General features: G+C 34.1%; 1 protein-coding gene across 1 annotated transcript in view; it reads left to right on the top strand.

Annotated features, from left to right (window-relative positions):
• LOC113492208 overlaps positions 1 to 23,802 on the top strand; it is a 109,817-nt gene that overhangs the window by 5,002 nt on the left and 81,013 nt on the right. Inside the window, exons 2-3 of the mRNA XM_026869575.1 lie at positions 15,974 to 16,189; positions 16,472 to 16,624. Of these exons, the coding sequence (XP_026725376.1) occupies positions 16,029 to 16,189; positions 16,472 to 16,624 (314 nt within the window). The 5' untranslated portion in view covers positions 15,974 to 16,028. The remainder of the gene's footprint in view (positions 1 to 15,973; positions 16,190 to 16,471; positions 16,625 to 23,802) is intronic.

The following is a 23,802-nucleotide window of genomic DNA, read 5'->3' as shown; positions in this document are numbered from 1 at the left end:
GTATTGAAATTAATGTTTCTTAAAGTAAGAGCTGTTTTAATTTTGAATTTGGATTCATTACTAAAGTACCTGTAAACACCTATGTACAAGAAATGAATATAAAAAATGTATCTACTGTAATCGGAAAATTTGTGATTTACCCCCGAAGCCAGTTCAGTGATACATTTTCTATTGTTTTCAAATGGAATCACATTCACATTATACTTTGAATGGTTAATAGTTATTAGTAAAATAAATATAAACATATCTTTTTGTTCAAAGTTACTGGGAAATTATAGCTAAGATTGTGCGTTTCGAAATTTAGCACTAAACACACAATTGATATTTAAAAATAAAAAGTCCTTGAATTCTTGTCCTAACTCTGTTGTTGGGCATGTGACTTGAATTTTTGTGAAACCTCCCGACACAAGAATAACTTAAAGCCGTTCAAAAATATGCGATTGAAGTTAGAGTGACAATGTTTTTTTTTATATGCAACCAAAATATTTATTTGCATTATTTTTGGTTAGTGAGCACACCATTCAATCATGGCTTAGATCAAGTAACAGAATTTCGAACACCATAATTAGAAAATTAATTAATTGATCTTGGAAATCTTGTTTATTAACTGCTAACCAATGGACCAAATAATGATTTCCCATTAGATCTAAACAATAAACATGCCTGTACCCACAAAAACTTAATGAAACTAGATAATTACTTTTATCTAATTGAGGTTATCAGATAGCCAGTATTCGTCGCATGCACGATGCAAGTCATTACCGATCGGGGATGCGCGTGCGCTCCTATTAATAATACAGGATGTGCAAATACTCGTAAGATTGAATTCAACTTTGATATAGTCAGGGTGGTCATTAGTTTTAACCGGGTTCTTTTATTTGTCAGAACTTTTTTTATTAAAATTGTCAGTCTGTTAGTAAGTAGGTATCGCTACCACCAGAAATTTAGAGATGCTAAGACAGAATTTCATTTTGACAGTGGTATCTCAAAATCTAGTAAAATATACCAAAACATACCGCTGAAAACAAACCGTGTCCCTTTCTTTTTTAATTGCTCGAAGCGATTTGAATTTCCGATTGAAGCGGAGTTCACACTTACTTATGTACCCATGTCAAGATTTGGAAGAAAATGAATCACCTCCCTCGGAAGTTCCAAAGTAGAATAATGAATCAAAAATGTTCTTCAAACACAACATTGATAGGCAATGTAAGCTCAATAAAATACATAATGTACGATACAACAATGAGGTTATCATAGATATCGGCGCATGCGCAGAGCAACCCGTTAGCACACGCCGATGCGTTCGCGCAAGGCAATCCCGTGTAGTATACAATTCATCGACTTTCAAACGATGTGTGTCAAATTATAAGCCAAAGCGGGCCAGTCTTTAAAATACACAGTGATTTTTTTGTCGTCTTACAAAAGCAGCCCAGTTCATTTATCCAATGACTAGAACACGTTCATGATAAAAAAATAGGTATTTATGAGATTTTAATAAATTTACAATGTAATTTTTATTCAATATTATGATGCAATTCGTAGTTTTAGAAACACAGCTCTGTTGCGAGCGCGGTCCGAACCTTGTAACAATGGTGAGGGGCGCGGGCGGCGGCAATTTTATCATTTTTAAGAGTATGTTTCAGATTTTTCTTCACTTTTCTTCGCACCTATTATCTTAGTTGATGATAAAAAAATAATAATCGCGCCTAGGTGTATTTTACGTCGGATACATGAACTGGGCTGCTTTTGTAAGACGACTAAAAAATCACCGTGTATACTGACTAACGTAAATAAAAAAAACTTCCGCCCAAAAAACGATTGACAACCTCGTTTCAAAAAAGGAGCGGACGCGTTACGATATTTTTTTCCCAACGCAATAAAGAAGTTATACTTAAAAAAACTTCGATTATAATCTTTCACAGTGCTATACAACGTCCGCTTGTTAATCTTTACTTCATGTCCTGGTAGAGGTTAGATAATAATGTGATTGAAATGATCCACAAGCGAAACAATACGGTTTGCTTTTTTTTTGCTAATCCTACATTAAGAAATTTAATCCTTGTATCGCAAACATTCAAGTCACAATGACATGCAGATCTATTTATCAGACAAGTTTATATTAAAACATACAACCTATTCAAATTGATCTGAACTACACGGATAGTCGCATGGTCAATATGGTCACCGTCACTATGGAAAAAAATGACGAGAGAAAATAGGATGGATATTTTAGCAAGTGATTGATTCTTCAATGTTCGTCCTGTCCTTGTCCTTTGCAAAATCAGTTAGTCTGCGACAAAAAGTAACGAAAGATTATACTTTTTCGAAAAAATCATTTAACTGAAAGGTTTATAGGTATGAATTCCGACATTTAGGGTGGCTTGTAAACTTCAAACTACTCAAAAACAGAAACATTTTGGGCTCTCATAATTTACTAATTACATAAAAAACTCCAGAATCGCTGTCGCCTGTACCTTAACCCGGTGCAGCTTATGAAGCGTGCACACATAAAACTGTCACAAGTTATAACATACGCAAGGAAACAATCCGCTCAATAAAACCCGGTCAAGTGTGAGTGCGGCTTCTTATATTAGCATCGCTTTTACACTATTGGAGTTTTTATTACATTCTTTTTACAGTACATTGGTTTTATGAGTTAATTTTTTTTAGAATTGTTTGGTAGTTAAAGATTGTTATGTTTTGTTACGGGGTTGCTACTAAGGAGGTAACTGGTAACCAAATCTTCTGCTTTTCTTCAAGTTATGTGGGTTTTCAGTCTTGGGTTCCAATAATCAATATATTTTACTCTATATTTCTTCTTCCGGTTCACTGGTTTCAGAATTTAATAATTTCTTAATATCAAACATCGAAGGATTAGTAGGGACTAATGCTTTAACTTGCATACTAAGTGGCAGAAAAATCTTGTTGAAGTGAAAAATACTTAATAACGTGACGCATTAAGTCGCCTCTTTCTCTTTCCTTTAGGGAAAGAATAGCATACATCAGCCAAGTTATCTCCTCTATTTAGCGTCGAGAGACGTACACATTTTTTATTTAACAACAAATCCTCACCTATCTTCAACCTTTAATCAAAACGCTCTCATATTCAATCGAGAACCTATTAGAACCTTACTTTAAAATCCATTACTCCTCATTATAAATTCTCCATTCAAATTACACATACTTAAAAATCAATTCCACCAACATCAAGTGTTGACCACCCATGATGACCAACTGAAAAAAATAACCACCTCTTTCTACTTTCAAAGAAATTACAAATGTACCTACTTACTATTAAAATTAGCTATGCAAGGCATTAGACCTTTCATTTCAGTAACGTTAGTCCGATTGCGTTTCTTGTCCGCTGTAATGACTCAGTTTTTGTCATCATCAGGAATAATGTATAAACGGTGTATCTGCACGACAAACCGGTATGGGTTTATAATTTATAATTGGTCGATTAACATAGATCTTGTGGATACTTGAGCTGAGCTGTTGTAGACTAGCGGTTTCGTTGATCGGATCATCTAAGACATGTGCTGGTATTCATTTGAAGATACTACTGGCCTACGATATAGTTAAAGTCGGATGGTGTCGTATAATTAGGCTAGAATTGAAATAGAAATTTGCAAAACTGGCAAACTTATCCAATTTAGGACCGAACCAACCATGGATTTACCTCGATGTTAATTTTCATTTTTTTTTTAAATATTACCTAGGCCTCAGAAATACATCATCTGTGGAAATTTCATCTGTCTAGCTATCACGGTCCATTTCTTGTGTCACAGGGCCGGACAGACAGCGCCTTCCTATTCATAATGTTCAGTTTTCAAAATGGAACTTTGGATTCAAAAACCAAATCCATACAATGAACAAAAGTGTTCGATAAAGGCCGTTCCTTCATAATTTAAAGAAAAACTTAATAAAATGAAACAACACAAAACTTTTTTTATCTAAAACGAAACCATAACATGTGTATTACGAAATTATGTATGTATATTACGAATTTTACCCAATTTTTTTTTTACTTTCACGAACTTAGATTACTTTCCATTCATTTTCTCGAAAACAAAAAAGTAAATTACACTACACACCTACAAATTGTATTGTTAGTATATTACCTATTTTCTTTGATTTACAAAAACAGTAATTATTGTAAGCATGTTGTGGCTAGTGTTGGGCAGATAAAAGTATTCGGTTTTAAGCGTATCTTCGATGACAGGAAAATGTTCGGCCTAATTATTTTTTTAATCTTATGGCATACCCTATGCAAAACCTCTTTTTCAGAAAATATTTTGATGCCATTACTGTGATATTCATGTAGCCGAAAAATTAAAACAGATTCGAAATTTGAAATCTACACTAATATATAAAGCTGAAGAGTTTGTTTGTTTGTTTGTTTGAACGCGCTAATCTCAGGAACTACTGGTTCAAATTGAAAAAATATTATTGTGTTGAATAGACCATTCATTGAGGAAAGCTTTAGGCTATAAACCATCACGCTGCGACTAATAGGAGCGAAGATACAATGGAAAATGTGGAAAAAAACATGGCAGGTATAAATCATAACTTATATCATCTAACCACGCGGACGAAGTCGCGGGCAACAGCTAGTATAAGAATAAAACTTGGTCCCATTTGAGGTAAAAACATTACAGGTTCACACTTGCTGAGTGCTGAACCATGACATCTTACAGAAACTATTTCTTTAACTCCAATTTCGGCTTCGTCCTTGCCATTAGTTCCGTCTTCGGCCTCGGCCTACAATGCTTGTCCAACACTTGCTATTAGTTCACCAAGGTACGGTGGTCATGTAGGATAATTTGCATGTTTGTATGAGAGAGCGGTGCAAATGCTCAGTACATAATACATCAGTGATAATTACTTGGTTTCTTTGAATGAACACGTTTGTGGGTAGTCAGAGTTGTGTCGTATTTACATATTATTTGCATGTACTATTAAAGAAGCAGCTTTGAGTATAATGGATACTAGCCGACATTAAATTAGTACCGTATACAACACTATCCTCAATTTGTTACCAAATGGTATTTTGTTTGTAAGCCTCGTTTCAACACCTGCAATAATAGTGTAAGCGATACAAGAACAATCCTTGATATATATATATATATATATATATACATTATATACATAATGTTGACTATGTGTTAGGTTTTTAAAGAATTCAAGTGTGGTGTCGCGGGGCTTTTGAGAATGAAGGTCATGCACTCAGATTGAGAACAATCATTTGTAGGCACACAAAATGTTTGAGTTACTTTTGGTAGGTAGTCAAATATTTTTTTATCATCTGTGTATTAGATCATCCATGGGAAATCGATCCAGTTGATGGTAGTTATCAAGCAATCAGACTTCTGAGTACTTCTGAGTACCTTAATACTTATTTTTACTGCCCAGTACTTGCACTATTCATCAATTATGTTATCATCGCCTTTCGTGATTAGGAAAAACTTTCTTAAACCATCAAATACCTTTATAATAGAGCTTCAAAAACCTCTCTCACGAAAAGCATTTATATTAAACTCACAATTATTATCTGTTTACTTATTTTTCAAATCACGTTTTTTTTCTCACGTTAATTGTCACTTTCTTTCGGTTATTGTCGGTACAACTACTTTAATAGTCAGTTACAATTACAATTATTCAAGAAGATAGTTTAGTTTGTTTTAGTAATTTTAAGAGAATAACTTACTTTCGTACAACTTTTTTAAACACGAATTGGTGATAGCCTAGTGGTGTGATCGTTGGACTGTCACGTCAAAGGTTGCGTGTTCAAATTCGGCACTCACCGATGTCTTTTCGAATTCATGTCCGTATTACAAAGTAATTATTACTTACTTATCTTTTTATGATGAAGGAAAGTATCGTTTCAAGGATGTTAATCTATTTCAGACTCTTACAGCATGAAGAAGTAAAAACGACAAACCAAAACAAGGTATAATGTTTTAATATTTGCACTGCCACACAAGAAAAAGATATTATCGTTATTATGAAATGTTAATATTACAAAGTACACTAGCTATTACAGAAAAAAAAACAAACCCACAATTATTTATTTCTAATCATTCAACCTATTTATTACAAAAAATTAAACTAAACTAATATTTACATTTTTAAAACTATATCAATATAAAAAGAAAAATATACATTATTTACAAAGCGTCAAAAAAGACATCCTCATCCTTGCCAAAGTCGGGAAACGTGCCCAGAAGGCTGGCTGCATTGCCACGTTGTATGGCAATTATTCCAAATTGATGTGTTTTTTTTATAAATAAAGTTTCCTCTTTACAAATATAACCAAATCCATTGAGATATCATTACGGTCATTGGTTATAATCTCACGCAACTTCTTTCACCAGCATTACCATTGTATTCAAAATATTCACGTTTTAGTTTTGATTCTCACGTTTTGTTACTTTCTTTGTATTTATTTTTATTATCAGGACTTCACACCTTTGTAAGTTAAACAAAACTATTAACACTTTTGTTTACTATTTGTTTGCCGTCGATTTTCCATTGCACGCTCCGAGATGCACAGAAAACTTTTAACTCATAAATTTCATATGGACTTAAAAGTATTGAATAATAATCATTATCATCATCAGCCTTTAGCAGTTCTCTGCTGGACATGGGCCTCCCCCAATGTACACCATAGCGCCCTGTCTTCGGCTTGCCGCCTCCAGCATCCGCCTGCAGTCTTTAGCTAGTCGTCATTCTACCTGGCCAATGGGAGTCTTACACTAGGTACGTTTGCCGAGTACAGTAAATAATAGTTATTTTTTATTATAAATTCAATACCCGTACTATTATCTAGCGTTGTTGCCTTCTATGTTTTTATACCTCTAGCTACCTCAAACGATACACGCTAATAAAGAACAAAAAATAGCGTTTAGGTTATTTTTCCTTTGTAATCAAATACTCGAAAAGACAATCCAAAAAAATCTTAACTCGATGGTGTTTTTAGCCGAGCTCCTATGGCCACATTCCTACCCTAGCACTAGATCACAATATATGCATAAACCATATTTGTTTGCCAATCTGTCTAACAGATCCATGAGGTTAGACTTCATAAAATCTGCCTAACTAACGAAATAATGTTAGATTAATTATAACATTCCAAAATGTAACTGTTTATTAAAGACGGCCAACGGTACAAGCATTAAATAACAATATTATCATAAAATACACATTTATACGATCGTCTGAGATTTGAATAACTTGTAGAAAACGTTCTGCTTGTGTGATATATGAGTTGAGGAGAAGGATTTATAGGAAAAAGCCTTTTTGGCATTACATTTGACTTTAAGTACGGCTTTCTTTTCTGACTCACTTAGTACCTGCTACATAATCCAAGGTGGCATATAATTTATATTAAAACATTTTATATTAGAGAGGGGAATTAAAGATAATTCTTTAAGAATGGTTTACTTAGGTACACGTATTTATCGAGATATAAATGAACGTATATAATAAGGATATATTTTTAAGATCAGTTTACTTAAGTGTGTTAACAAATCAGGATCGCCCGACCAATTTTAGACACGTCCGGCATTTATAATCATGAATACTTTGACTCGCGCCTTGCACGTACTACGTTAAAGTGATAAATAATTGTGTTTAATAAATCATATATAATGTCAGGATAATTAGACTCTGAATAGCACTCTCAACTATAGATAGAGATAGAACTATACACTCAAATAGCACCATCTCTTTCTCACAACAATGATGTCAATTAAACTATATAAAAAGCGTACGACAATTTTCACGTTACACGCATACTGATATGTCAATGGAATGCATGAACAAGAACGATAACGGTTTAACACGTAAATTGAACCGATAAATAACTGCAGTTAACTCAATTAACTCTGGTTAATTATGTTACGTTATTTTAACAAGCCTTTTACATCGTGAAGGCGCTAATTTAATAGTTAAACGAAGATCAACGGATCATAACGTTGATTAAATTGTGTTTAATAGAGTTTCTTAGCGTTTATATTTTATATATTTGACATATTTTATGTCCCGGGTCGTAAATCTATGCAATACCGATAGGTACTTTACCTTCTATATCTTAACGATACCCGTACTAACGTATTCTTGTGTAACTGGGGGTTTCTAACATTCTTGTCATAGGCACAAGACAAACAGACTCAGTACAAGTGAATTTGAAGCAGGAAATGAATCTGCAACACGTCATGCCCATTTCCAAACCGTTATTCAAGTATACTACTCCTAAATCGAAATATTTTTCTTATTTTAATGAGGCCTTTCTAAGACTCTTTTGAAAATTTGCATTACTGTCTCTAGCTTTTTGGGTCCAAGATTGGGTCATTCTTGAGAAGAACCGGCAAGAAACTTTGAAAGAAATTCTTTGAAATGTAAAATAGATAAGTATTGATCACCACGATTGGCGACTGGTTCGGGATTATAAATAGACGCCCATACATTACTAATTTAACTTGCTTTAATATCAATTTATTACTGATCAGTACTAAATTGATATTTACCCAAACCAGTTTAAAGTAATCAGTACCGGGCAAATTTCTTGCCGGTTCTTCTTTCATAGTGACTGAAACAGAAACTTATCACTTATTTAATTTATTTGTTTATTGGATTATAATTCACCGATAATTTGTCTCGTGGATCTTTCTTTTAGTTTATAATATTTAATATTATTTTGTCAAAGATCTAACTCATCTCTTAAAAATAAACTTTTTTTTCAAAACCCAACAACTTGAAAAATACCAGGTCATTTTGTCGTTATCCAACCAGCTCTGAAACCTTAACCTACATTATTTCACATAATCTAGCCTTAAAACAAGCTCGCATTACTCTTCCAATCTAAGTAACGAGTGATTCACATTTGGGATGTCTGCCAACACACACCACCTTCATTACTCAGAGCTCTGCAGGTACTGCACCCGACCGTTATACTGCAGCTGAAATACGAGATTTTTATTAAGTTCAAAAGAGCACTTTTGTATCTTCTATCTTTTGCAAGTGGTTACGTTTCGTTTAAGGTTTTACTAAAAGATGGCTTTGAATTTCTACTGGGTTTTTTTCGGATTTTAGATGAAAACTGTGGTTAAAGTTTTAGTATTTGCAGTAAAATAATGCAGATTTTTAAAACGCTACTTTGTAATAATTCTTTAGAATTGAAAACACTACTACTGGTCACATTTTTATTGCATAGTTATGTTTTTTTGTAATTTTACAAAAAACTACAACGTAAATTTTTATCCATTAAAGATAGGCAGTAGGACAAACAAAAATACTCCTTAACACTCTCTCAAAAGTGGAATCTGAACAATTAGAACTTTCAAGAAAATTTCTCCATTGACCTTACACATTGAACTGAAAACTAGGCAATAAGACATAGATCTCCCAGAATGACATAATCGTCCACTATATAAAACCTAGTGGTTTAGAACCTCTCAATGATGACGACCATCCCCTGCAGCAGTAGCATCCTGTATACAAGTCCTCGTATATCACCGGCCTGGTTTGCCCCGCACTAATTTCCGTACCAACATGCTAATGACGTTCAATACACAATTTATTGGTCATTGTACTCCAAGATTTACACCCGGTATTGTTCTAAATGATTTGCACTAATTTGCTAAGTACCAAACTTATTACAATCAAATTTCACCCCTATTTTGGGGAGCTAGAGTTTAGATTTCATTGCGAGTCGTTAGTAGTTAATGTGTTTTGAAATAGCTTTTGTTATTGTTAGAGATTTTAATTCTTTCCGTCCGGTTTAGGTGTTGGAAAAGTTAGAATTTATATTGTATTGAACTGTTGTTTGTTTGATTTTATGATTTTATAACTTCCTGTTAATGTATTTTGCAAATGTTTATTCATTTTTGTTGTTGTTTGTATTTGGTTTTATAATTTGAGGGTTTGTTTGTAAAAATGTCAAGCTAACAGATTTTGCCACTCTACTGAGGTTTGTCTCAAATTGTGGGCTATCTGGAATCAGAAGTTGCTTTTTCCTTATACAGAAAGAGTATTATTTAATAGATGAAAATCTTTTTACTTCATTTACGAGATATTTACAAACAAAACATAAAACATGCATAATATAGAAAAATACATAGTTACCCTCGAGATACTAGCAACAGTGCTTACCTCATTAAAGCTTAATAAGTCTGTATGCGGTATTTGTACTTTCTAACGGGTTGGACACTTGACCACCGTCCACCACTTTCCCCGGCCTTGCTCTCTAGTGTGCTAGGTGACGCTAGGTGGCGCTGCCATCGTTTGCAACAGGGATGTGTGCTAAATGGAGTTCATGGAGCTGAGATTGTTCTTAGTGAATTCAGCGAAGATTGTGTAAAAATATTACTTTGTATTAGCACTAGTCGAAAATCGTTATGGTCTTTTGACTGGCCTGTTGGTTAAGTGGCTCTGACTGTTTTGCTGAAGGTCGTGGGTTCGATTTCTACTCTGGACAAAGACTGAGACGGGATGGCGTTGTAAAATATTATATTATGAGTTTGAATTTTCTTGAGTTGGACTTAATTTTTTTACTGATGGCCAAATAAAATACGAAATTGGAAAATGTACTTAGGTCGTGGATGACAACAAGAGGAAAAAAACATAAAAGAAGCGAATACTTACCCATTACACCCTCAAATTTGCAGGAAAATATTATGTTAATATACAAAAGTTGTACCGAACAATGTACATTACAGACTTGTCTAATACGCTTTCGTTTAAGACGCTTAGTGTAGTAAGTTTACACATAAAAAGTTTGTCTTTGAAACACACATTATCCTAAACAGCTGATAAGAAATCCCAATACCAAAAAACAAAGGAAGAGCAAAAAAGAACCTTCAAAAACTGAAAACCATTTCTCAAACCGTCATACGAAAACTCTGAAGGAATTTTAATACGTTGTCATACGTGATAGATGGCGACACAAGCAGCTAACGTCTATTGGAACACGTAAGTGAACAGTTCCTTGTGACTTGGCCCAATTGGCCGCGACCCAACCAGGTCATCCCGGCGCTTTCTTAGAAACCTATGCTCATACTGTCAACTTGGAATGTATGATATAAAACCTTATCAGACACCAGTCAGAGGTTTTACTGCCCTGCTTTTCTGAGGAAAGGAACGTGTCTTGAATGGACAATAAAAAGGAATAGGGTGTCTAGCACCTTTGAGAATTAAACTGCTGTCATTGTAGAAGAGACTGCGATCACTGAGTTTGTTTCGACATTTTTTCTCATAGAACTCTAGAGTTCTCAAAAAAGACGTGTTAGTGGTTCATTTTATTTCGTTTTAAAATGAAAGCCTTCAAATAAGGTTTGGATGCAAGAAATATTCTTGAGAGACATAAACAACTTGCAATTCAATCATTACACGAAGCAACAGTAGAGCTATCCTTCTGTACAGTATATATACTGAGGTGTAAAACATCAGTTCTTTGCCAACAAAACAATGCAGGTAGAAACTTAAGTCGCTAAATAGGGCATATGTAGTGCAATCTGGAGCTCTTCATTTACTTGAATCACAACTTTGGACTGGGAATAAAAGTCAACATATTATAGATCTATTATCAAGCCATGTTCAGTCAACACGAGGCCACAAAATAGAAGAAAAAAGCATTTGTTATTTATTCGTTAGAACACTACCAGTATTACTAAGACTATATACTTAGATAACGGTGACACATTGACACGACTCCAATAGGAAACTGCGAGCAATTTAATTATATAAATAACGGAGACATTCAGAATTATATGTCAATATACGGTGAGGTAGTTTTTGTTGGGCAACCTGAATTGATCGTTATTACCAGGTAATAGAATATTAAATTAAGGTAGGTTTTGCTACTGTTAGAATAATTGTTGTAGCAAATGTGATATATATGTTTGCTATTCAGGACTTCTATTCGTAAATGTAGCAGTTGCCCAATGATAACATATCCTGAAGGAAATAAATATGAACTCAATTTCTTAAGCTCTGGTAATGTAGAGGTATGAGCATTGGACTGCCAAGTCAAAGGTTTCCAAATTCCTTGAGGTGCATATTACTCAGTAATTATCACATTGAAAACTGTGATGGAAAACATCAAATGGAAATCAACACACCTGAATATTTTTCAAGGGGACTCCCTTAAAAAACGTCCGATTCGTAAAACTCTGACACCAGGTTGTTTCGTCGCAGCACTAAAACCCAGGTTAAACAATAGCTTATGATTTTTTTCTTGAATTAATTGATTTAAAAACATCTATCTGTCACTATATTACAATTATATCAAAATCTGTCGTTGGGTTGAAGCTATTCTGAAAAGTCTGCTAGCTTATCGGGAAGTCGCTAAAAATTTAGTTTCAAAAATCCAACCGGAACGACAAACAAACAAGAAAAGCGAGTGTATAAGAACGTGGAAAAAATTGAGTTTCCTTTGATATTTTAAGACAGCTCCTAGGCTAATGTGACCCTGGACTCTAGAACAAAATCTAATATCGCCATCCCACAAGTGAGCAAGCGATATGACAAACACAAGCTATCTCCTTACAGAAAGAGGTATTTTCTCAATAGTAGGATATTTACAAAGAGGTTTGTAATATAACCAAGGAATAAACACATCCTGGGTATAAGTCGAGATTACAAGGATGAAGATTTAATATTAAACTGCTTGTGAATACTAAGTATTATGAGACAGTACCGAGATTGTCAATTTGATTAAAAGGTATAGGTTAGGGGAGTTACAAACAGAAGACCGTTTCAAAATAAACTGTGGTATTTTAGGATTTTTTTATTTGGGCTATGAAATTATTTTAAAGTAAAATAATAAGTGAAGATTCCTTTAAATATTTAAAGCCATTGAATGAATGATCTACTTGAAGCTGGGTCACTATAAGGATAAAAAGATTGGACATTGATTTGATCAAAAATGTCAGAAATGGATTATTAGGCTTAGTTATTTTATTGCGAGCATTTGTGTGTAGGGCAAATGCTTGTTCTGAGGTTTATCCTGCGCCTTTATGCAGGTGTCTTGAATGTTTGTGGAAATTCCTTACTACGGGAGTCGTCAATAAAAAAAATCGCATAGAACCTCACCGACTAAAATCCGCACCAAATTATTGAATGTCTGTAGCCAGCCTTATTCATGATTAATACATAGTGAATTCCTAAGCAGTATGTCAAGATGAGTTCTGGTTTAATATGTAGTGAAACTTTGAGTCGCGTGGAACACTAATTAGCTTTTTGACAGGAAACTGCAAATAGAGCCTCCTTTGCCACGATGCCTAATTAAAATATTCACTTGCATATGACTGTTTCGATTTCTATTAGGCTTGCGATCTTTCTCATATTAAACGAAAATATTTAAGTAATTTAAGAATGGAACTATTTCTTTTGTTTTCATTGAATAAGTGATGGAATGCACCTATTATAGAGATTTGTCATTTTATACCCACCTCATTTGATACATGAATCAGAATCAGATTGTTTAACAATCGACTTTTGTTTGTTATTTAATACTTCTTCTAGGTTTTAGATTCAATTAATTTATTAGTGATATTGCAATCCTTTTTAAATTACAGCACTACCTACAAAAAATGTTATCCATTTTTATTTCATTGCTTTTTCATGTAACTTCAGCATATAACAATACAAAATCAAATTGGTTTGGAACAAAAAAAAACACAATTTTATTCCATTCGTTTGAAGTGTGCCATTTATAAAAACCACATTCCCCGAAACTCCCATGAAACGGCAATATCATTCCACTAAAAATGCATTTCAATTGACAATTTAATGAAAAACGCAACGCTATGAATAAGTGCAATTTAAAATGAAAACTGCATCCGTGGAATCGCGTTAACAAAAACTTCTGTCCATTATTTTGCTGTGGGACATAATTAATGTGGTTGCCGCTCACGACATGTGGGTAGTTCGAGATGAACAGTAAACTAATACCGGTTAGAGGAAGGATTTAATATTGCAAACTTACCGTCAAAGAACAGGTAGTTAAAAAAAATATATGATAACATAGATGGCTGTAACTTCGTTTCAATGACATTTTAAATCGAAAGATTCGAATTGCAAGAACATGGTATCGATTTACAATTTGATTGACTACAGCCTAAAGGAAATGTATTTTAGACTTTTGTAGATTCGATGGGTAAGTCAATAGTAAACTTGCGGCACATAGTAAACTTGGTGTCTTGTGACACAAAATCTTCGCAGTTAAGTACAACCCTTTGCTTTCATTATTTAAGTAGGTTAGGAATATTTATAGAACAGGAGAGGAATTTCCTCCTATAATAATTTACCACAGCATCAGAAGAGTACGTGATCTGAATCAGTCAGTTTGTCAGCTTCCAAACTCCCTGATAATCCAAAATCATCACCCGCAAGCTATTGCTGCAATCAAAGGTTAAATTACAAAACAACATCTTCGAATTAAGGGTGTTTTTACTTCCCACCCCATGAGTTAAACCATGATGTTTCAAAAACACCGAACAAAATTGAACCACTGTCTCAATTACACTACGGCAGCGAGTAATAAAAATCCAGATTATACAGCCCGGCACAGATAAATTCCAGTTTATTACAATCCCCGTATAAATAAGTGAGTTTCCTAGTTATAAACATTTTTCATAAAGGAGTAACGTACAGATAGCCTTATCTAGGTAGTAATGAAATTTCTTCGGACAAATTGTAGAGTTAAGCTGATAAAAGTAGAAAAACTAGTTGCTTTAAAGTTAGGACGGTTTTGTTTTATGTTGTTTCTCAGAACTTTGTTTTATGATTCATATCTGACTTTGTTTCGTTTTCGAGAGATAAAATTAATATCCAAGCCCCGGAGAGTAAAGGGTAATCTGATGATACTGAACAAGTTTTCTTTGGTGTAACATCCGCTGATGAAAGTGATTTGGTAGACCAAACACTGGTGCACAAATGTCACGTAATCATCTACTTTTCAACCGCCTCTCAATAAGAGGAGGTTAATTCGACGGTAGAATTTTTATGTATTTATGTATATTCAGATTTTCGGACTGGATTAACTGATTTTATTGATTATTTTTTTCATTTGACGGGGAAATGCTGTCATTTGGTCGAATAAATTTCGTCAAGTTTTGCTCTGAGTTTGTTGTGTGATTTTCGATTGTACTTTAAAACCGTTCATCTTATATATTGGGTACTTCTGATCCCTACGTATATGGAAGATCTAACCGGAAGTGTTTCTGCCCTTGCAATTTTCATCCTCTGTTACTCCTTTCCTTGTGATGTCATTTATTTATTTATTTATTTATTGAATAGAATAGAAAGGTAAAAACCAATTACACTACTCATATACACATAAAACATAACTTATCAACATCAGTAACTTATATCTAATCGGTACAACATACGAAATAACAAAATTCATCCCTCAATACCTTCCACTTCAAAAGTTCACATTTTTGTCTCCATTCCCCATTCCGTAGTAATATGATGTAAAATCCTCAACATTTCACAATAATTTATAAAATACCGGTAGTAGGTACCCTCCTCATAGATTTCCAACAGAATAGTAAAATGATTGATGACGGCGGAAACCCTCACGCTCGAGTTGTTCACATTTGTCGGTACAGTTTTCTTTCGACCGGACATTGCAGGAAGAGTAATGCGAAATTTATTATGTGAAACTATTTTTTGCGTTTATTGAGATGAAAGCGTCGGAAAGACGAGAATTTTCTAAATGATTAAACACCGTCATTATTATAAATGGAACAGACCAGAAGAAGAAAGATATTTTTTGACTATTCGAAGTACAAAATTAGGGGCTAAACGGTCATAAAGCAGATGTGATAATTTCGGTGTCTAAGAACAAATAAACGCATTCAAATTCAAAGTCAAAAATAGAACGTCACACATAGGCAATATGCGCATGTATTATTTCAGAACAATTTGAATGGATTTAAAATTTAATTGCATTGTTTTTGGTTTCCAGAAAACACCCAAGTTCATCGAACGGTTGTCATATAATGAAGTGATTCTGCTCCGCAATGGGCAGCGGGCTGAGCAGCGCCGCCAGTCGCAAATGGCGGGGACGGAAACAACGAGAGCCGCCTCGTCATGCGGAGTCCTCCAGGGTCCTGTTCCTCCTCTACCTCATACACAGGACTTGGAATGTTGTCGTGGAACACGTTGATGGAAAAAGTGCCAAGTAAGTTGCCAAGTAAAGTGCCACGATATGATACTAAATATGCCTGCATTCATGTAGAGCATTTTTCTGCCATGCTTTTAGGTTCTTATTTTGTCATCTACATAAGGATGTCGATGGCTGGATTAATTCAATTGATAAATGTATCTAAATGTGACAAACTAACATTATTATTTTTTCGTTATTTTAAATACATACTACCTAACCTAATTTAAATTTTAATATACTAAAAAAAAAACAACTCTCAAAGTATGGTCATTAAAATCTCTTCCTCGCTAATTCCAGGTGGCGCGGCTCCCACACAGTACCGAGCTCCGGAGAAGGACTGGCTCCCAGGTTCGACTCCGTCAGCGTGGCGGACTCAGACCTGGGATCCTGTTACTCATCATGCAGCTGCAGCTACTGCCGCCTGAGGGAGTGCGCCCATGATTGTGTCAGGTGTGTTCAATATATGATTATTGTCATCTTTACCTACCTAAGTATATAATATTATAGTACAGTTATCAAAGGCGAATGGTTTTAAATCTTGTTGTAATGACACAAACTGTTTGGGGATCTTTGCCCAAAGGGTAAAAACAATCTTTGACCATCTTTGTTAATCTTAGTACAGTCATAAGATCGGTAACCATTTTCTTTTAAAAATTAGGGTCTGTGCAGCCCCTTAGTGTCGCGAGTCTGACTCGGTTTTAAGTGATTTCTTTTTAATTATCTGATTCGCAAATAAACCAACCCTAAATTAGTTACTAATTCGTATTTATTATCTTGTTTCAGGTATGTTACCTGTCTCTCTATGACGCCGATGGCTTTTTAACTACATGCAGACTTGCAGCTTCACCCATAACGACTACCATAGTTTTAGGATATCTTAAACTATAATTTGATTTCTTTCTTGATCCTAAAAAGTGGTACAAGTGTAGAGTATCAAATTTTTATTTATTAACTTTGCCCGCGGGACCGCACGCTATAAATCAAAAATGATTCCACGAGAACCCAAAATCGGGATAAAAACTATAATATTTGTTAATCCTGGTTTTAATCTATCCGTGTAAAAAACATCAATAAACACACACACACATTTGCTCATTTTACGTGATTAAATTGAATCCTCTAAAAAAAACTATGTTACAATGTAGGTATAAATAATGTTAGTATTACAAAACCTTCCCTATTTTTGCTTGACTGGGTGTGGTCGTGTTGGGATTTTTCTACGGAAATTTTGCAGATATTATAATATTTATTATTTATGCCCAGGATTAACAACAAGGTTGAGACTGAAATATATTTTACTTTTAATGGTATTGGCTAGCTTTTCTCAGAGTTTTAGTTTGAGTTGATTTTAGTTCCCGACGTTTCGAAACCTTTGCAGGTATCATGAGTGAGCTCATACTGCGTAGGTCGGACCACAAATAATTAATTAAAATATGAAGGTAGAACGAGGACCATCTTCTGTCAAGACGAACGCCATCTCAGTCTGCCCGTGACCATGATGATGAAAAAATCCGTAAAAGTAGTTTCATTTCAATGTCTAACGTTCGCGTAAACCTAAGAAACCACTATATTTGTATCATTCTTCGTTCTACGCCAGTAGATAATATGAATTTGTTGAACGAGCTGGGCTCCGGAGGATCACAAATATAGTAGTCTTTTTCTGCATATGATAAACATAAGTTTTTACTATAGACATCAACATATCAATCACACATGGTACAGGAGTCATTGTTAAAAAAAGACTTTAAAAAACATACTTGAAAAAATATACTCTCACTTAAAGAACCAGTCTACTTTGCAGGAGGGTAGGCTGCCATACGGTCCATGTGTCCACCGCTTAGAAGTTTAGTAGAATGCTAATATCTTTAGTGCTAAGCTCTTGCTTCAAATTCTTTATTTTCATGTAAACAGTCTCTCTGGAAACAGACCCTAGTGATGTTTGATTCTCGTCTATCAGTCCAAATATATATATATAGGTACACAGTTCTTCGAAAACAATAATGTAATCGATTCTCCTATCTATTTCTGGAAAAAGAATGTCTCATATTAGATACTAAGTGTTGCCCGCGACTTCGTCCCCGTGGGTAGAAGATTAAGTTATGATTTATACCTGCCCGGTTTTTTTTTCACATTTTCCATTGTATCTTCGCTCCTATTAGTCGCAGCGTGATGGCTTACAAGCCTAAACCCTTCCTCGATGAATGGTCTATTCAACACAAAAATATTTTATCAATTTGGACCAGTACTTCCTGAGATTAGCGCGTTCAAACAAACAAACTCTTCAGCTTTATATATTAGTATAGATTTAGCAACAGATTTATATACGAAGTTATTTTCACACATATTCCCGCACACTAGTAATTAGTATTAAGGCTGTATTTGATAACCTTGTCTGTTCTTTACTGTATTTATGGAGCTGTAAATGATTTAGTTATACACCACTGACATAGTTGACTCGCCTTTGGTCTTGTGGTTAGTGGCAGTGACTGCTATACCGAAGCTCATGGGTACAATTTCGACCAAGGACAAATGTATGTTGTTTGGGACTAGAGTGTGTCACTGATACTTAGTTGTTCACTCATGAAGTTTCTTAAAAGAAACAGGGAGTATGAAAGAAAGAGTTTGAATACCTTTGAATTTAGTTTCAGACAAATGTTTAAATAATGTACATTTATAAGCACTTACAATGTTTTATAAATTCTCTTTTATTAAAATATCTTTTTGAGGATTTATGTAAAAAATATCTTATTTAGATAAACGACGATTTTGAAGGTACTTTCTAGGTACGTTAGCTGTGACCGAGTCCAATTTTCGTGATCAGCTTTTAATGATAATTTAAAGCCGAGTAAAAGGCTACTTTATGCACTTAATTTAGAAATTGACTAACAATTTTGCATATGTTTGTTCTTCATCACAAGCTGCAAACATTATAATTAAAGGAGTTATCATTTATCTTTGAGCAGTTATCATTAATGAAAAATAACAAAAGCATTTAAAAACGAGTAGAATAACATGTTCTAGCACTATGAGTGTTAACGCCATCTAGCGAAACCTATTGAAATGGATGCCAACTATGAGTAAGCTCTCTGCGTAACTTTCACATCATGTTGAAGTAAACCTTGCCAATATACCTTTCTAGTTTAGTTCTTAAACAAAACTACAGATGGCGCTTGTTGTAGAATGAAGATGTTTTGATACAAGCTGTTCTAATTATATTATTTTATAATCATACTATACCGACATTCTATGGTATGCAACTGAAATGAAAAAAAATAACATTCATAAGTTATTTACCAAATACCAAATTTAATGAATTGATTAATTTACTCTTTCACCTATTTGTAAATAAAATACTAACAATCAAAGAATTACCATCGATTGCCATTAGACACATATAGAAGTCATAAAATTCTTACATAGAAAGAGGTGACAAAAAATTGCAAATTTTGGCCAAATTAATACACAGAATAATGCGATTCATGTAGATGACCTAGGTACCGCAACACTGATCTAGTAAGTACATGCCATTTTTGAGCTCAAATAGCCTAAGCTAAGTCTAAGTTAAAACATTAAAAGACAACAAAAAAAGCCGCACAATATTTAGCACTCAAAAACTATTTCTGACTTGAATAGTTATACAAAATTCCACCCGCAGACCAAACCACAGTATTTCTGAATAATTCAGCTCATCAAACAACAATGCCCTAAGCATACCGTAAAGACAAGTTGTATTCCCTGGAGAGCAGACAATGCATCGTTTTAGGCACTTCATTTCGTTAGAAAGTACATAAAGTAAGATTTAGTACACTTTACTAAGTGTGTGAAAGCTTTAACAGTAGGTATAGACGGATTTAAACAATAGTGAGACTTATTAGCTAGGTACATTAATACTGACGAGGTTGTTAGTGAAATGACTAGTTTTCATAGACATGTAATTTATACCTAGGTAAAGATAATTTTACGGTCCAGCCGGAATCTCTCAATGGTCAAAATAATTACGTCCTATCCAAAACGTTGACACAAAATTAATAGGGCCATAAATTAATCGATACATTCTTAATAGCTTACATTAAACGAACATAATAAAATAAACTTAAATAACATTTAGTCAATATTCTGTTGTACCCCTAAATTGTAATTTTATATTAGAAACTCTGCTATTTGAATCGAAAGTAATTTTAACAAAAAATTGTATACACACAAACAGTAGATACATAGACTATTTTGTGCCACCTTCTTAGGACAGGGCCTTTTGGTCTAGGCTAAGAAGTTCACTATATCTACGCCTTTTTGGAATAAAAATCAAACAAAGCGACAGCAACATCGAACTAAATTCCAATCAGCACCTGATAACAGAACTGGCCAATACAAGCTACATAATACTGACAATGCCAATAAATAGCGTTAAATTACATAAAATAGTTTGGATTCTCATTGCTGTTGGCGGCGTCGACGATGGTACAGATAAACACAACGGTATTGCGTGATTGGAAGCCGCTGCATCGACGTCTATTGGTTTTATAATGATTGGTTGTGTAGGAAGCGGTGGTACAGACAGCGGGGCGAATGATGAGGCATGTTTTGGAAAGGTTGCTGTTTTAGTTATTCATGTTATTAAATACCATTATAAGGTAGGAAATTCGTTTCAGAATTTTGCTTCTTTTCTTGGGGTTTTTGGCTTTAGTTGTTCGCTTAATATTTGTGTCTCTGAAAACGGCTATGATATAAATCAAAATCAAAATTCATTTATTCAAATTAGGCTACTAAGTAGCACTTTTTGAAAGTCAGATTACATTTTACAGCACCCAGTTGCGCCCACCCTTCACCGCTTCCCAAGTGCTTTATAATACATTTAAACAGCATTATATAGCAAAGTTTTGTTAATATTAACTTCATAAATTTTATCTTTAATCATGATCATCATTATCAGGCTCTTGTACTCCTTCTTTAAAGACGCGTCTTCCAAGGTACGCCACAGATTTGTGATTTCTTTGCTTTCTTAGATCTCCAGTACAAAAATCACTGATTGTTTTACATATTACCATAGTATTATTCCGCTCTCGCTTCCGCGCACAGTGAAGCCTCACTCCAAACTACATATTTTGCCCCCCGGCGAGGCGATGATTTCATGTCTACAGGCTTTCCACATGTAGAATTTTACTTAGCGATATAAATACTCGAAGAAAACATGATTGGTAGCTATTTTAATTGATTATCGTCGTTCTTATGAATCTATTTGACATACATTTCTTAGCCGAGAAAATATTGCACCGTAAGAAAAGAGTTATTCTGGTTTTCTAGTGTTATGCCAAATGGTATTTTCTATTTATACATAAATTGGTCGGAATCTGACTCGATGTTAATAGAAACCATCGCAAAAATTTGCCTAGGATAGCAAAATCGCTAAATGTAACACTGTCATTATTTCAAAAATTCTACCGGTACATGTAAGTTTCTACACATTCCAAAAATAATCACCTTAGGAATTTGTAACAAAGCAACCAAAAAAATGTGTATAAGGAAAAAACCGTAGCTCTTTCTTGGAACTTGTCCATACGCAAATTTCCTCTTAATCTAAGTCAAAACAAGAAAACAGTGTTATTCCATTGAAAGGAAAAGAAAGAAGACAGTTAAAACTTTGTTTGCATTCCACTGTTATGACCGCAAGTTCAGTGGAAAACGTTACACTTACGCCATCATCTTACTTATCGCCTTTCCTTTAAACTTTGCTAACTGATATAAAAGAAGATTACTATTTGATTTCTCATGTCTTATACCACAATTATTGAAAGAACTTCGATATATGAAAGCGATATGTCACAGATACTTAATCTATAGTAGAGATTCCATACATCTGAGGTATTTCCATAAGCAGTAACTTGTGAAATATGTCTCGTCTAAATTGCCGCATAATGTTTTAAGAACATTTTTAGTGTCGTTCAAAGTAAAACATTAATCTGCAAAGTTGGCGATTACGCGACGTCTCTATGCATGTGACTTAAATATAAGTGAAATCCCCTATTATGGATTAATAAATTACTTAGTGCAAAAGAAAAAGAAATATCTTTTAATTATACTCATGTCGTATTAACAGTAAGCCTTATGTTGTATTGAAGTCATCATTTATGGCATCGTGTAGGATAGCTCCCTCAACCCAAGAGGCGGAACGGTCAACTGCCTCCAAAGGTCAAGGTTGGTGATCAGAAGGGTTTGAATCCCTACCCATCGCATCCTCAACCGTTTAATTGTGATTCTCAAATACCCTAGTAAAGTATCGAAGCGTAAAGTTAATGTCATTGACTTAATGTTAGTTTCAAATAAAAAAATGGGTTTGAGTCTTTGGTATGTGATAATGAATCAATTAATTTCTTACTTACGATCGATTTGCTGATACTGTGATAATAAAGATATACCTATAGTAAAGAAGATAATATACTTAATTATTTTACTGACAATTTTATTTATCTATACTAATCTATACTCTATACTAATATATAAAGCTGAAGAGTTTGTTTGTTTGTTTGAACGCGCTAATCTCAGGAACTACTGGTCCAAATTGAAAAATTCTTTTTGTGTTGAATAGACCATTAATCAAGGAAGGCTTTAGGCTATAAACCATCACGCTGCGACTAATAGGAGCGAAGATACAATGTGAAAAAAAACAGGACGGGTATAAATCATAACTTATATCTTCTTCTACCCACGGGAACGAAGTCGCGGGCAACAGCTAGTGTATGTATATGACAGTATTGACAGTTATATCTTCTTCGCCTTTGAAATTAGTCAGCGTCATTAATCTGACAAATTGTAATTCATTCATTCATTTTTGGTAATCAGTAACCCGTGTAATCCATAGGAAAGATAGCTCTCTACTTTAAATTACAAGTCCCTCTTGGTATCGCTTTGATGCCTCTGAAAGACTTTGCTTTTATAAGTTTAAAGAAGCGGTAACTTTTTTCAACCCCTTTTTCCTTGCTCTGTCCACTTTTTCCAAGCAAAATTTTTTTTGTTACTTTTATACTAGTTGCCACTTAGTACTTAAATTGTAAAGCTCCGAACTCGGATTAAGTTTCATCGTTTCAAAATACACAATGTATATTTTTCAGATAAGAAAGCAATTTTAAGAGCGATCTTGCTTCCACTTACTTTATATTCAGTAAAAAAAACTAATGTAAGTTTTGGAAAAAAATGCTGTGGTAAAGATTTTACGACTGTCCGAAAATATAGATGATATGAACCAGTTAATTCAAATACTGCAATACAACCAAGTTAAATACAGTAGGACCCCAATTTCGCTACTTAAATAGGCCATCGGCCATTGTAAATAGAAAAATTGCAGATAGCATTCTCAACTTTAAAATTCCAATAGAAAATGACATCATTTAAAAAAAAACTGGGTTTCAGACACTAATAAGTAGTTATGTCTTCATTGCTTTAAGCTTTTGTATAAATAATACCCTAACATCATCCATAATTTTATAGGTTAAGTTCAGTTAAACAGCATGGCTTCAACAAACAGTAGCCTTACCCAAGGGCCCTTTATATGTAACACTTACCCTGACGTAATGCCAACATAACGCCACTCGGGTCCCCATAGAAGCGACATAACCCGAATAGCTTAGTAAACT

Source organism: Trichoplusia ni, chromosome 3, assembly GCF_003590095.1.
Source record: "Trichoplusia ni isolate ovarian cell line Hi5 chromosome 3, tn1, whole genome shotgun sequence".
NCBI lineage: Eukaryota > Metazoa > Arthropoda > Insecta > Lepidoptera > Noctuidae > Trichoplusia > Trichoplusia ni.
The sequence above is the reverse complement of the archived record's forward strand: the minus strand, read 5'-3'. Positions and strand labels throughout refer to the sequence as shown.